The sequence below is a fragment of the Geotrypetes seraphini genome, chromosome 3, assembly GCF_902459505.1.
Source record: "Geotrypetes seraphini chromosome 3, aGeoSer1.1, whole genome shotgun sequence".
NCBI classification, from domain to species: Eukaryota; Metazoa; Chordata; class Amphibia; order Gymnophiona; family Dermophiidae; genus Geotrypetes; species Geotrypetes seraphini.
In genome coordinates, this window is record NC_047086.1 from 406,898,738 (window position 1) to 406,912,376 (window position 13,639).

Genomic DNA, 13,639 nt, shown 5'->3' on the forward strand with positions numbered 1-13,639 from the left:
GACAAGGAAAAAATGAAACCGGTATGTCTGCAAAAAGGCAGAAGCAGGATCAAATCACACCAAGTAAGATCCCGCTTCCTACTGAAGAATCTGAAGTACTGAGTAAAGCAGAAGTTATGGAGGAACTGAGACAAATTAAACAAATACTTAAGGAAAATGTGACCAATATGGCTGAAATGAAAGAAGAAATTCTAAATATTCATAGACAAATGGAAGTAAATAATAAAAGAACAACTGTCTTAGAAACTAAAATGGAGGTCATAGAAGGAGAAGCAAACAGATGTAAAAATGACAGTCTGGAACTGAATAAATTGAAAGATCAACTGGAAGACTATGAAAATCGAGGAAGAAGGAAAAATATTAAACTTTTTGGAATACAAGAAAATTTAGAAGGGAAAAATGTTATACATTTTCTAGAAAACTTAATTCCAAAAATACTACAACTGGATTTAAAACAACCACTGGAAATAGAAAGGGCTCATAGGATTCCAGTAAAAAATGTAGAAAATCAAGGCAGGCCAAGACCACTAATATTCAAAATGCTTAGGTACCAACAAGCATTAGAAATATTAAATGCTGCCAAGAAAGACAAAAATCTAAACTACAAAGGATCCAGAATATGGTTTTTACCGGACTTTGCTAAAAACACAGCAAATAAAAGAAAGAGACTATTAGACATGAGACCTCAACTAAAAGAAAAAGGTTTTAAATATGGATTATATTATCCGGCAAAGATGAGAGTATCATCTGGAGATAAATCTTTGTATTTCGAAGACCCAGAAAAACTAAAAGCCTTTCTTTCGAAATCAGAACCTATGATATTTTAACATAAAATATCAAGATTGGTTTTGATGATATTATGAAAAACTATAAAAATATGAGATATTGAAATACTGAAGAAAGAAAAACATGAACTAAAGAAAAGACAATAAAAATATAAGGAGAGAAAGTATAAGATATAGGAAAAATAAAAATATCATATTAAATATATGTTTAAAGATAAATCTTTATGATGTAAACTATAATACTATGGAAATATAAATTGATGAATGGATAAAGATACATTAATGAAATGTTAAAAGTAAGGAAAAGGAAAGAAAAAAAAAAAAAGAAAAAATGAAATGACTAAAGATATTAAAGGTTAATATAGATAGTTAAAAGGGGATATTGATTGAATATTGGTTGCCTAGAGAGGAGGGGAATGTTCGGGTTGCAGTTCCAATGTGTGATCTTAAGCAGTCATTATATTGGGTGGGAAGGGAGGGGAAAAGATGGTATTTATTAGAATGATTAAGGAGAAAGTAAATAAGGGATTGGATACTTCAAGGGTAAATATGTGTGTCATAAAGAATATTTTTTGGATTTTAAATATAAAAGAAGAAAGGAAAAAGATTATATTGATAAGTGTTAAAATATATAATGTCTTTTAAGATATATTCTATTAATGTCAATGGCCTGAATCATGTAATTAAAAGGAAAAAGGTATTAGCATTTTTAAAAAAGCAAAATGCGGATATTTACTGTCTGCAGGAGACCCATCTTAATACAAAAGAATCACAGAAACTAACGGGTGGGTGGGTAAAAGATTGTTTTTTTGCTCCAGCAGAGGGTAAAAAAGCAGGGGTAGCAATTCTTATAAATAAAAAATGTAATGCCAAGATTAAGGTAATAAATTCAGACCCACATGGAAGATGGATACATGTTGATATAGGTATGGGAAATAATGCCCTGATGTTATTTAATATATATGCCCCTAATTCGAATCAATCAGAATTTTTTAAAAAATTACAGAATATGTTATTACCACTGGCTACTTCTAATTTAGTGGTGGCTGGAGATTTTAATGCTGTAATGGATCCATTATTGGATAAAAAACCAAGTAAAAGTATAAAATCATTAGGTTTAGATAATCTGGCTCAATCATGTGATTTAAAGGATATATGGCGTATTCTTCATTTTAATGATCAGGAATTTTCATTTTGTTCACAGGTTCATAAATCATTTTCAAGAATAGATTATATTTTTGTTTCAACAAATGAAGTGCAACAGGTGATTAAAGCTTCCATAGATCCTATCATTATTTCGGATCATGCGGGAATATGGATAGAATTACAATTGGATAAATTGGAAAAGGGTAGACCTCTTTGGAGATTTGATAATGCACTGCTTGTGGATGATAAATTTTTGGAAAATTTTAAAACACAAATTAATGATTTCTTTCAAATGAATTTAGTAGAGGATACATCTATTGAGAATGTATGGGATGCATTTAAAGCAACTATGAGGGGTAATATTATATCATATTCAGCTTTTATTAGGAAACAGAATAAAATGCAATATATAGAATTAGAAAAAAAAATCAAAATATTAGAAGCTAAATTGATAAACAAATGGGAAAATGAGACATTGCAAGCTCTTTTGAAAGCAAAAGGTAAATATAATGAATTATCTTCAAAAATGATAAGAAGAGATTTGTTTTCCAAACAAGCAGTGTATTATGGAAATTCTAATAAAGCGGGGAGATTATTGGCAAATTATCTTAAAGCAAAAAAAAGGAAAACTAATGTTAATGGGATAAAAGATGATAATGGTACAATAACAAATCAAACAGATATAATTTTAAAACAATTTCTAAAATTTTATAAAGATCTGTATTCTTCCGAGCCTTATTTGGAGAGACAAAAAGATGGTAAAAATGTTTTAGATTTAATTAATGGACCTAAGGTTCCTGATCATATAAAACGGAGTTTAGATGAACCTATATCACTAAAAGAATTAGAAACAGCATTGAGATCTCTTAGAGTTGGATCCGCTCCAGGTGGTGATGGTTATACAGTAGAATTTTATAAAACATTTCAAAATGTCCTATCCCCATATTTACTAAATTTATATCAGACACAACTTATAAAAGGTGATATTAAAGGTACTATGGCTGAATCAATAATAATTGTTCTGCCTAAGCCAAATAAAGATCCTACTTTGGTTTCGAACTACAGGCCTATATCATTAATAAATGTGGATAATAAACTTTTGGCGAAAATTTTGGCTTTGAGATTAGCCAAAGCTCTCCCACATATTATAGATATGCATCAGACGGGTTTCGTTGCTAAAAGACATTCCTCTAATAACTCTAGATTATTGTTTCATATGTTAAATTTATCAAAAAAAATAGATGAACCGACTTTTACAGTTTCCTTGGATGCAGAAAAAGCGTTTGATAGGGTAGAATGGAATTTTATGTATCAAGCTTTAGAATGGTTTGGTATAGGTTCTGGATTTATACAAATGGTAAAAACTTTGTATAGCTTCCCGATTGCAAGATTAAATATTAATAATATGATATCTGATGGATTTCAATTGCGGAGGGGAGTTAGACAGGGTTGTCCTTTATCTCCTTTGTTATTTGATGTTATATTAGAACCCTTATTGTTAGCAATACAGCAAACCGGGGAGATACAGGGTATTCCATATTCAGATATGGAATATAAAATTTCGGCTTATGCTGATGATATTTTGCTTTATTTGAAAAATCCAGAATCTACCTTATCTTCTTTATTAAAATTAATTGATAAGTTTGGTAAATTTTCAGGTTATAAAATTAATTGGAATAAATCTGAAATTATACCCTTAAATGTTCATTGTGTAAAAGGATTATTTAAAGATTTTCCGTTCATATGGAAGGAAGAAGGATTTAAATATCTTGGCATTCAAGTTAAAAATACAATTGAAGATACCGTAAAAGAAAATGAAAAATTTGTATTAAAAAAAGTTACGGAGTTGTGTGAGCAATGGAACCCCTTACATATTTCTTGGTGGGGGAGAGTTCAAACTATTAAAATGATGATATTGCCTGTAGTTTGCTACCAAATGAGTATGATACCTATTTATTTTCAGGGGTCCTTTTATAAAAAGCTTAATAGCATTTTAACGAAATTTCTTTGGCTTGGTAGAACACCTAGAATAGCTTTAGTAACTTTGCAAAAATCAATTAAGGAGGGAGGGGTAAATTTTCCAAATTTTTATAGGTACCATCAAGCCTATATTCTACGTCAGGGTATGTATTGGATCCTCCCAGAACTTATAGATAATGCACCAGATTGGTTATATTTGGAATGGCGCCTTATGTTTCCCCCAAATTTAGTTCACCTTCCAAGTATTAACATGCCTAAAAGATACAGAGAAAATAAAATTTTAATGGATACTTGGAAAACTTTGAGATTTATAAGTAAATTAACACCTATCCCAATAAACAAATCAACTAATCAATCTCTATGGATAAACTCCAAGATCAAAATTGGCGGAGCTCAAATCCTTTGGAAGAACTGGATTATTGCAGGCATTAGATCTTTGGATGACGTTATTTCAGAAGGTAAACTGCTAGATTTTTCACAATTGCAACATAGATTTGGTCTTAATAAAACACAAAGTTTTAAATGGTTGCAATTGAAGCAGGCCATTCAGGTTGGGTTCCCTGAATGGAAAACATTGAATAATCAATATAGTTTAAAGTTCTTATGTTTTCAAGCAGACTTCCTAGGACATCAAGCCGCATTGTGGTATAAATTAATATCTGGATATATGAATAAAAAGCCAAAAAATGGTCTAAGAGATATTTGGAGCATTGAGATTAAGCATCAAATTAATGCATCTCAATGGCCACTAATTTGGTCTTGGAGAATAAGATGTACAGTGTCAGCATCTATGAGACAAACTTGGTTCTTTTTATTACATAGAGCTTTTTGGACCCCTACACGTTTGCAAAAATTAGACAGTTCTAAGTCCAATAAATGCTGGCACTGTAATCTAGAACCAGGGACTTTGGATCACTTACTATATCATTGTCCCTACATTAAAAGTTTTTGGAATTCAATTTGGCCACAAATTAATAAATTGATGGAAAATCATATATCAATATCATATGATACAGTATTATTTGGAATGATGATGAGGAAAAAAAGTCAAATTTCACCAGAAAATAACAAGCTTTTATTAATTATGACAGGGGTTGCCATTCAACATATAACCAATAATTGGAAGAATTATAATAACCTAAATTATACATTTTGGTGGAATACAATATGTCATATATTTAAAATGGAAAGAACAATAGCAATACAAAGAGGGACATATACTAAATTTATAAAAATATGGGGGCCATTGACAAAATACTACAATGAATAAAAAGTAAGATTTTTCTTCTTCTTTTCTTCTTTTAAATATCTTTTTTGTGACACACATAGAGGGGGGTAATGAAAATAATTTCTACATAATATGTTATAATATGTTATACAATAAGTAATGTATGAATGAAAAATAATAGAAAGATGGGGGGAGGGAGAGGGGATAAAAATATATATAGAATATGATGTATTAGATATAAAAGTGATATTGTGTATTCATCAATTGTTTTTTAATATTTTGTACACTTTATGTAAAATTTGAAAATAAAAAAAAAATATATGAAATATAATAGAAGGGTGGGGGGAGGGAGAGGGGGAAAAATATATTTAGAATATGATGTATTAGATACAAAAGTGATATTCTGTATTCATCAATTGTATTTTAGTATTTTGTACACTTTATGTAAAATTTGAAAATAAAAAATAATAAGGAAAAAAAAAGAAAAGTACCTTTGCATCATCCTAAGAAAAACCTTCTTTTTTTTCAGTTGTTCCAAAATGTCTAGTTTTTCTTCTGGCCTGTTTTTGTTTCCTGAGTTGTCATATATTCCCCAGCTGTCCTGAGAGCTGGAGAGTGAACCTCTCAACCCTGCTGTTGTGTCGTGAGCATTTGCAATAAAAGCAGCAGCTACTTTTCTCCAGCTCTGAGCTTGAGTGTGTTATTGCTATGACATGCCCCAGCTCCTGTGGACCAGAGTCTTGAGCCAGTATGTTCTAGGTCCTCGGTGGGGGGAAAAAAAGCTAGATAGTTTGGGGAGCTACCTTAGATTCTGAGTGGAGCCTGAATCTTCTAAGATGTTTGCTGGCCAGAACAGGATGGCATGGCAAATCTCTTATATTTGATGGGGTTATTGTGGCATACCAGAGCCTGTTTGGTGAGTTCTCTTAATACGCAACTAAGGCAGTGTTTGTTCTTCATTGCAAGGCCCTAATTTCCCTCCACCTTTTTCTTTAGTCTTGCTGCTGGCAGACATCCATAAGCTACTCTTGTTTTAATATCTGGTTCCTAGTGTGCTTCAGCTATGTTCTGCCTAAAATACCACTTTATTCTCACAAGTCTTAGGGAGCACCATGTAGTTCAAACTTACTGCAAGCTCAAAAGGTAGCACCACTAACAAGTCTCCAGAGAAGATAATGAAAAATTGGAGGGGAGGAGGGGTGAGGTTCACATGGTGCATGCCACTTTGCCTTGTGCCAGTCTTAGCTCTCACATTGAACTTTGCCAAATTGACCTGGGCATCAAGGAAATATATGACCTAATGAGACTGGAGTGAAGAAGAAAACCAATTAGTAGCTGTGCTGTAGTCTACAACTGTGACATCAGAAATGTTAACTTTGATAAACATTTGTATTCAGGTATGCAGGCATCTTCCAGCAAGATGGTATCACCCGACCCAAGCAATGGTCATAAACGCTTTAATGTATCCGAGCTGGAAGGAGTGAAGCCAGAGAAAAGGAAATGCATTTGGTAAGTGCTCTATAATCTCTAAATGGTCTGTGCATCCACAGGATTCATTAGGAATTTTCTGACAGTGTATATTTGCTCCACAAGGAGCTACCCTGAGATTTGAACCTGGGCCATCTAGTGTCCAGCTCTAATCATAAAATACAGCCTTCAGTTCCTGGTGAATGAACCGTAAAAATGCAATGTGAAAGTAAGGTTGAACCTATCTGTAGTCTCTTTGCTCTTGGCAGGTCAGGGGTGGAAGAACTGCAGAAATCTATAAGTTCTGATGATGGAAGTGACTCTGATGATGCTGAAGGATCAAGTTGTTCAAAAGATGTGCTTTGCTCCAGAAGTCCTGCTCAAAATGAGGAGGCCACCAAATCTGAGGTGTTCCCAAATGGTACTTCCACATTAGATACTTCTGAAAAGCAACAAGAATGTGTTGCAGACACGGTCAGTGACTCGCAGCAGAAAACAGAAGTAGAAGAAAATACTACAGACTTCCCTGCTGGAACACAGGTTGGATATAGAGTGACCAAAGTGGTTGAAGAGGGAACAGTGGAAAAGCATTCAGAGCCGGAGCAGCAACAGCTCCAGACCAATGTGAGTAGTGGGAGTTGGGGGCTCTCTCTGCTTGGGTTCCTTGCTTGTGACCTCAGTCTTCTGGTACCGTATTTCCCCCTGTATAGGCCATAGGAAATGCCAATTAAAGTTTTAAAACTCTTAGATAAGCTGCCCCATGTTACTAGCCGCAGCTTATCTAAGCGTTTTAAAATCTAAAACGGCCTATACATTCCCCCCCCCCCAGTAAATACCTTCGCTGGCTGCCTCCTGCCTCGTCGCAACCAGTGGTGCAGGGTAGGAGCATTCTTTTCAGCATCCAGCCAACGCCGCGCTGCTTCCTCAATGCCTGTGTCTGTTCTTCCCGCGAGAACTGGCGCAGGCATTGAGGAAGCAGCACGGGACCATCTGGATGCTAAAAAGATTGCTCCTGCCCTGTACCGCTGGCCGTGATGAGGCAGCCGTCCAGGATGGAGCTGCAGGTACGGGGGACTCCGCGGCTGATCTTCCAATGGGGCAGCTTATCTACGATGTCTTTAGATAAGCCGTCCCATATAAGGAAGCCGCACCCACTGCAGGGGATTGTAAAACCCGTGGTCTATACATGGGGAAATACGGTAGTAGTTTAGAATGGTTAGAAGCCTTGACAAGGGTCAAATGTGTATTTTATTTTCAAAGGTTACATTTGAGGAATGGGGAAATGCTTTTGCCCTCTATTTGATAACCTGGATTTCTACTGCGAAAGGCATACGAGTCTTGAACCAGTGGGTTATTCACCTCTGCTTGTGAGTTTATATAGAAGGTGTCATCTACATTTTACCGCTCCACCTCCCCTATGAGCACTGTGTTCTGCTCCTCAGTTTCTTCTTTTATATGCAACTTCTTTTATATGCAGTCTTTCTGACTGCTCTGCTTTCAGTTTATTTGGGGGGGGGGGGGGGTTGTCTCATTTTTAGAGACTTCTCGGTGCTACAGAGGTTCCCTGGGGCAGCTGTAAGACACAGACTGTCATAGGTCTGTAGCTAGGAGGGCAACCCTCTTTTTAAGGGCATCATTAGAGATGGGCTCCTCAGGTTGTTTTACCCCTGATTCATGCCAATTTGTGCTGGATGGCTGGCTGAGGAGTGTCCTTGTGCCACGGGGCACATGAGTGGGGAGCAGGAGCCAAGTACATGACTTTAGCAGACTTCCTGTAATATCTCTGAACCCAATTTATCTCGTTGACCGCATAATATAACAATCTCCACTTCATAGAATTACATAGGTTCTATAATTCATCTCTTCTACTTTTATTACTTTGCACTAACCTATGCTACCGATCTAGGGCAAGCAGTGGCTTCCCCATGTCTTTCTCAATAACAGACTATGGATTTTTCCTCCAGGAACTTGTCCAAGTGGATGTCTTCTCTCCTTCCTGCTCCTGACCCAATAACTTCCTTCCCCCGCGCAGGTTTGGCCTCTCTGACTGACACCCCCCTTCCCCCCCCCAAGTGGATCCAGTATCTCACCTACCTGTGGGCCTTCCCAAAGCAGCAGCGGAAACCAGCCAGCCAGTAGAAACTGCTGTGAACAGGCTGCTTGCAACCGGCCCTGCTAGGGCCTTTCCTCTGCTGCATTATCTGTTTTTGATATCATTTCTATAGACAGATCCTGACTTAGGGTGGCCGCAAGCAGCCTGTTTACAGTGCTGCCTCTGCCGGCCAGCCACCACTGCTACTTTGGAAAGGCCCACGGTAAGAGAGATGTTGGATCCACATGAAGAGGAAGGTCGGTCAGGGTGAGGAGTGAGGTGCGAGAGGCCAGACCCATGGAAGAGAAGGAAGGTAAGGGACATGGATGCTGGACCTGCACATGGGGAGGTGGAGAGAAAGGAAGTGACCCAGACTAGAAAGGGGGATAGGAAGGGAGGAAGAGATGTTTGGCCAATGGAGAGAAGGAGAAAGATGCCAGACCTTGGGGAGCGGGAAAGGAATTTGGGGAGTGAGCAAGGAATTTGGGGAGTGAGCAAGAGATTTGGGGAGTGAGCAAGAGAGGCTGTGGTTGGGTGGGGTGAGGTGAGGGGACGTGGATGCTAGACCTGCAAGTGGGGGGTGAGGGGGGTAGAGAGAGAAAGAAAGGGTGACCCAGAAAAAAAAGAGTGGGAAGGGAGAAAGAGATTCTTATCCAGTGGAGAAAGGGAGAGAGAGATGCCAGACAATGGGGACCAGGGAGGGGATTCAGGGTGCAAGAGAGAGGAGTGGGGTTTAGAGGGAGACAGAACCGCAGTTGGAGTGAGAGAGGGAACTAAGGAAGCTGGAGCCTGAGAAAAGAAAAGTCAGCAAGGGATTTCAGGCTTTAGGATGGTAGAATTCTACACAAAACACTTCAAATAAACTTTATAGAATTTTCAAATTTTTTGCACAGAATTCTCCAGGAGTACCCACCCATTCTCTATTTGTGTATAACACTCTCATCCTCTGTCTCATTAGCACCTTCTGGTCATCTTTGATTCCTCTCTCTTTCTCTATACATGTCCAACAGACTTCTAAAGCTTATTTCTTTCTCTCTAACATCATCAAAATTTGGCCCTTCCTTTCTAAGGACACTACCAAAACCGTTATTCACACGCTTTTCACTTCACACTTGGATTACTACAACTTGCTTCTCACAGGTATTCCACTAAACCATCTCTCTCCCCTTCAAGCTGTTCAAAATTCTGCTGCATGACTTATAACATAAAATGTTATTTATATACTGCAATACACCATGAAGTTTGATGCGGTTAACAGGGGTTAGAGGATCATACACAACGACAAGTAACATTGGAGTGTAAATAACAAAGGATGGTGGCAGGTCAGAGTCAAATACAATACAGGTGAGGCAATAAATGAAGAACTCAAGAAATAAACAGATTGGATCTCGGGACAAATAAAAATACGTCTTGAGGAGAATGAGAGATATACAAAGAGGGCACAGGGTTTAGTGCTCTACAATAATAATAATAATAACAGTTTATATACCGCAAAACTGTGAAGTTCTATGCGGTTTACAAAAGATTACAAGAGGTACAAAATGAGTGACTTGAAGAGAGAAAAGAGTGAGAAATAGATCAAGAAAACAGTTGTTGAGAGTAGAGAGTGGGTCAGTTGTCTAGGTACTTCAGGAATAGGTATGTTTTTAGGCGTTTCCTGAATTCCTCGTAAGTGGAGGGCGAGAGCAATTGTTTTAGGTCTTTGCCCCATAATGCTGCTTGATGTGAGAGAAGGAATTTATTGAATAGATTTGTTTTTAATTTTCGCCTGAAAAGCATGTATGACGAGGGAGTAGTTCCTGGCTGTAGTGAGCTGGTTGACATGATAGTAGTTTAGTCACATAGGCTTTTTTTGGTTTTCCTAGCAAGGAGGGGTAGGCGAAGATAATAATAATTTTATTCTTATATACCGTCAAAGCCATAGTAGTTTGAGGCGGTTTACAATAAGAGCTGGACAATCAATGAAATAATTACAAAGAAAGTCGTCGAATACATGTAGGTAGGTTAAAGAGGTAATTGGTGAAAGGGAGAAAGTCAGCATAATAGTCACAATGTAGGGACATCGAATACATGTAAGTAGAATACAGAGATAAGGCAGTGGCTGCTGCCAGAAGGATTCTGGGCTGTATAAAGAGAGGCGTAGTCAGTAGAAGGAAGAAGGTGTTGATGCCCCTGTACAGGTCATTGGTGAGGCCCCACTTGGAGTATTGTGTTCAGTTTGGGAGACCGTATCTGGCGAAAGACGTAAGAAGACTTGAGGCGGTCCAGAGGAGGGCGACGAAAATGATAGGAGGCTTGCGCCAGAAGACGTATGAGGAGAGACTGGAAGCCCTGAATATGTATACCCTAGAGGAAAGGAGAGACAGGGGAGATATGATTCAGACGTTCAAATACTTGAAGGATATTAATGTAGAACAAAATCTTTTTCAGAGAAAGGAAAATGGTAAAACCAGAGGACATAATTTGAGGTTGAGGGGTGGTAGATTCAGGGGCAATGTTAGGAAATTCTACTTTACGGAGAGGGTGGTGGATGCCTGGAATGCGCTCCCGAGAGAGGTGGTGGAGAGTAAAACTGTAACTGAGTTCAAAGAAGCGTGGGATGAACACAAAGGATCTAGAATCAGAAAATAAGATTAAATATTGAACTAAGGCCAGTACTGGGCAGACTTGCACGGTCTGTGTCTGTATATAGCCGTTTGGTGGAGGATGGGCTGGGGACGGTTTCAATGGCTGGGAGGGTGTAGATGGGCTGGAGTAAGTCTTAACAGAGATTTCGGCAGTTGGAACCCAAGCACAGTACTGGGTAAGGCTAAGAAGAAAAAATTAAAAAATTTAAATTGAATCAGGTTGGGCAGACTGGATGGACCATTTGGGTCTTTATCTGCCGTCATCTACTATGTTACTATGTAAGGCATTAAGAGTGCTTGGATAGGATGAGGAGTGCAAAAGGTGGGTCGGGGAGGGGTGAACTCAATAATTCAGTCGCCTAGTTTGGTAGGAGGGTATAGAGAGCTTTGTTCATGAAGCAACCTAGTTTGAATATAGATCAGGCCTCGATCGGGGAGCCAGTGTAGTTGCTTATATTAAGGCCTTCCACCGATGTCACTATACTCACAGAACCTCTCTTCAGTCACTTCATTGCCTCTCTATCTGCTTCTATATGCATTTCAATTCCTCTAACTGACTTACAAGTGCATTCATTTTTCAGTTTCTTGGTGTCCCTCCCTGAGAACCCTTCTTCATGACCACCTCTGGACTCTGTTCTTTTTAACTTGGTGTGCCGTCTACTTGGAATAGACTTTATCCCAGGACAAGCAGGCAGCATATTCTCACATATGGGTGACATCAACCACAAAGCCCCGATGCGGACAGCTTCATAAGCAGACTTGCTTGAAGAACTTTCAGAAAGTTCACGACTGCCGCACTGCACATACACGAGTACCTTCCCTCCCGATGTAGGGTGCACATCTCCTCAGTTCTAAGTTTTCTGTGGAGCCAAGAAGCCCTCATTTCGACGCTCTGCGTTAAGAGTTAGTTCTAACTCTTCACCGCGGCTCATGTACTTAGTTTATTTTATTTACAGGGTCGCTGCGTTGCACGTGGTTATAAAAAAAAAAAGTCTAATTTTTTCGGTATTGTCACAGCAGGGCCTGGTCCGCAGCCTCAGCATGCGAGCTTCGATTTCGCCGCTGCCGTGCTTCATTTATGTCCCGGCCGGTCACGGGATTTAAGAAGTGTAGCCGGTGTCAACGTGCAGTCTTCATCACTGACCCACATAAGTGGTGTGTACAGTGTTTAGGACCTGACCATCTTCCGGAGTCGTGCACTCGTTGTGCTACACTTCAAAATTGAGCTCTTAAACATCGTCAAGTTCAGATAGAAAAAATCTTCGGGGGAATGGATCTTTCTTCATCTAAAGCCTCGACCCCGATTGCGGCCTCGACTCCGTTGAAGTCTTCTGTGGGGGCCAAAGCTTCAACCCCAACCTCGACCTCACTGAAACCTTCCTTGATAGGAAAGTCCTCTTCCTTGGGGAAGTCAGCCATATCCTCTCCGGAGGGGCCATTATCCTCAGTGTCTCCATCAGGTAAGCTATCTAAGTCAACCCCTCAGGAGTCCCAGGCCATTCCAACAGCGACTCTGGTGGACCCGGTCACTTCGAGTCTTCCCAGGAAGTGTGTCTCAAAATCAAGGCAACACTCTTCCTCGAAGTCGTCTTCCTCGACTTAGCCACACCAAATGTACCAGCTCCAGTGGTCTCGGTGTCGACTTTGCAGAATATATTAGAAATTATTCTGGATCAGGAGTTTGATAACATGCTTGACAAATTATCTCCTGCCTTGACCCTGCTTCCTACAGTCCAGCCTGAGCACTCAGCAGTAATACAAGGATTCGAGTCCTTGAGAGTGCCTCGAGATCAATCTACAGACTCTATGCAAGGAGTTGAGTCCTTGAGAGTGTGCACAAGGGGCTGAGTCCTTATCAGTGTCTCGACTTCAATCTCCAACCTCCAGTCCTACACATAAGGCATTACCTTCTTCGAGGCACAGGGCGAGGACTCCTCGACATTCTTCATCAAGGCTGGATTCGAGATCACTACTTCGTTCTCCGAGGCACAGTTCATCTCCACACCATCTGTCGAGGCATTCACCGAGGCCCAGGTCCTCTTCTCGAAACAGACCTCGTTCGTCGAGGCATCAAGACTCCTCGAGGAAACCAGCTTCCTTGTTGAGGAAATCTACTTGCCAGTCAAGTTCTTCTGCGAGGTTTTCTTCACCAGCTGGTTCTTCTAAACGAAAGCGTTCTGCTTCTCCAGCTCATTAAGAACATAAGAATTGATGCTGCTAGGTCAGACCAGTGGTCCATCATGCCCAGCAGTCCGCTCACGCAGCAGCCCCCAGGTCAAAGACCAGTGCTCTAAATGAATCCAGCCTCACCTGC

General features: G+C 39.3%; 1 protein-coding gene across 1 annotated transcript in view; it reads left to right on the forward strand.

Annotated features, from left to right (window-relative positions):
• Nucleotides 1-13,639, forward strand: part of SDE2 (SDE2 telomere maintenance homolog) — a 63,685-nt gene that overhangs the window by 41,475 nt on the left and 8,571 nt on the right. Inside the window, exons 5-6 of the mRNA XM_033939242.1 lie at nucleotides 6,537-6,648; nucleotides 6,876-7,230. Of these exons, the coding sequence (XP_033795133.1) occupies nucleotides 6,537-6,648; nucleotides 6,876-7,230 (467 nt within the window). The remainder of the gene's footprint in view (nucleotides 1-6,536; nucleotides 6,649-6,875; nucleotides 7,231-13,639) is intronic.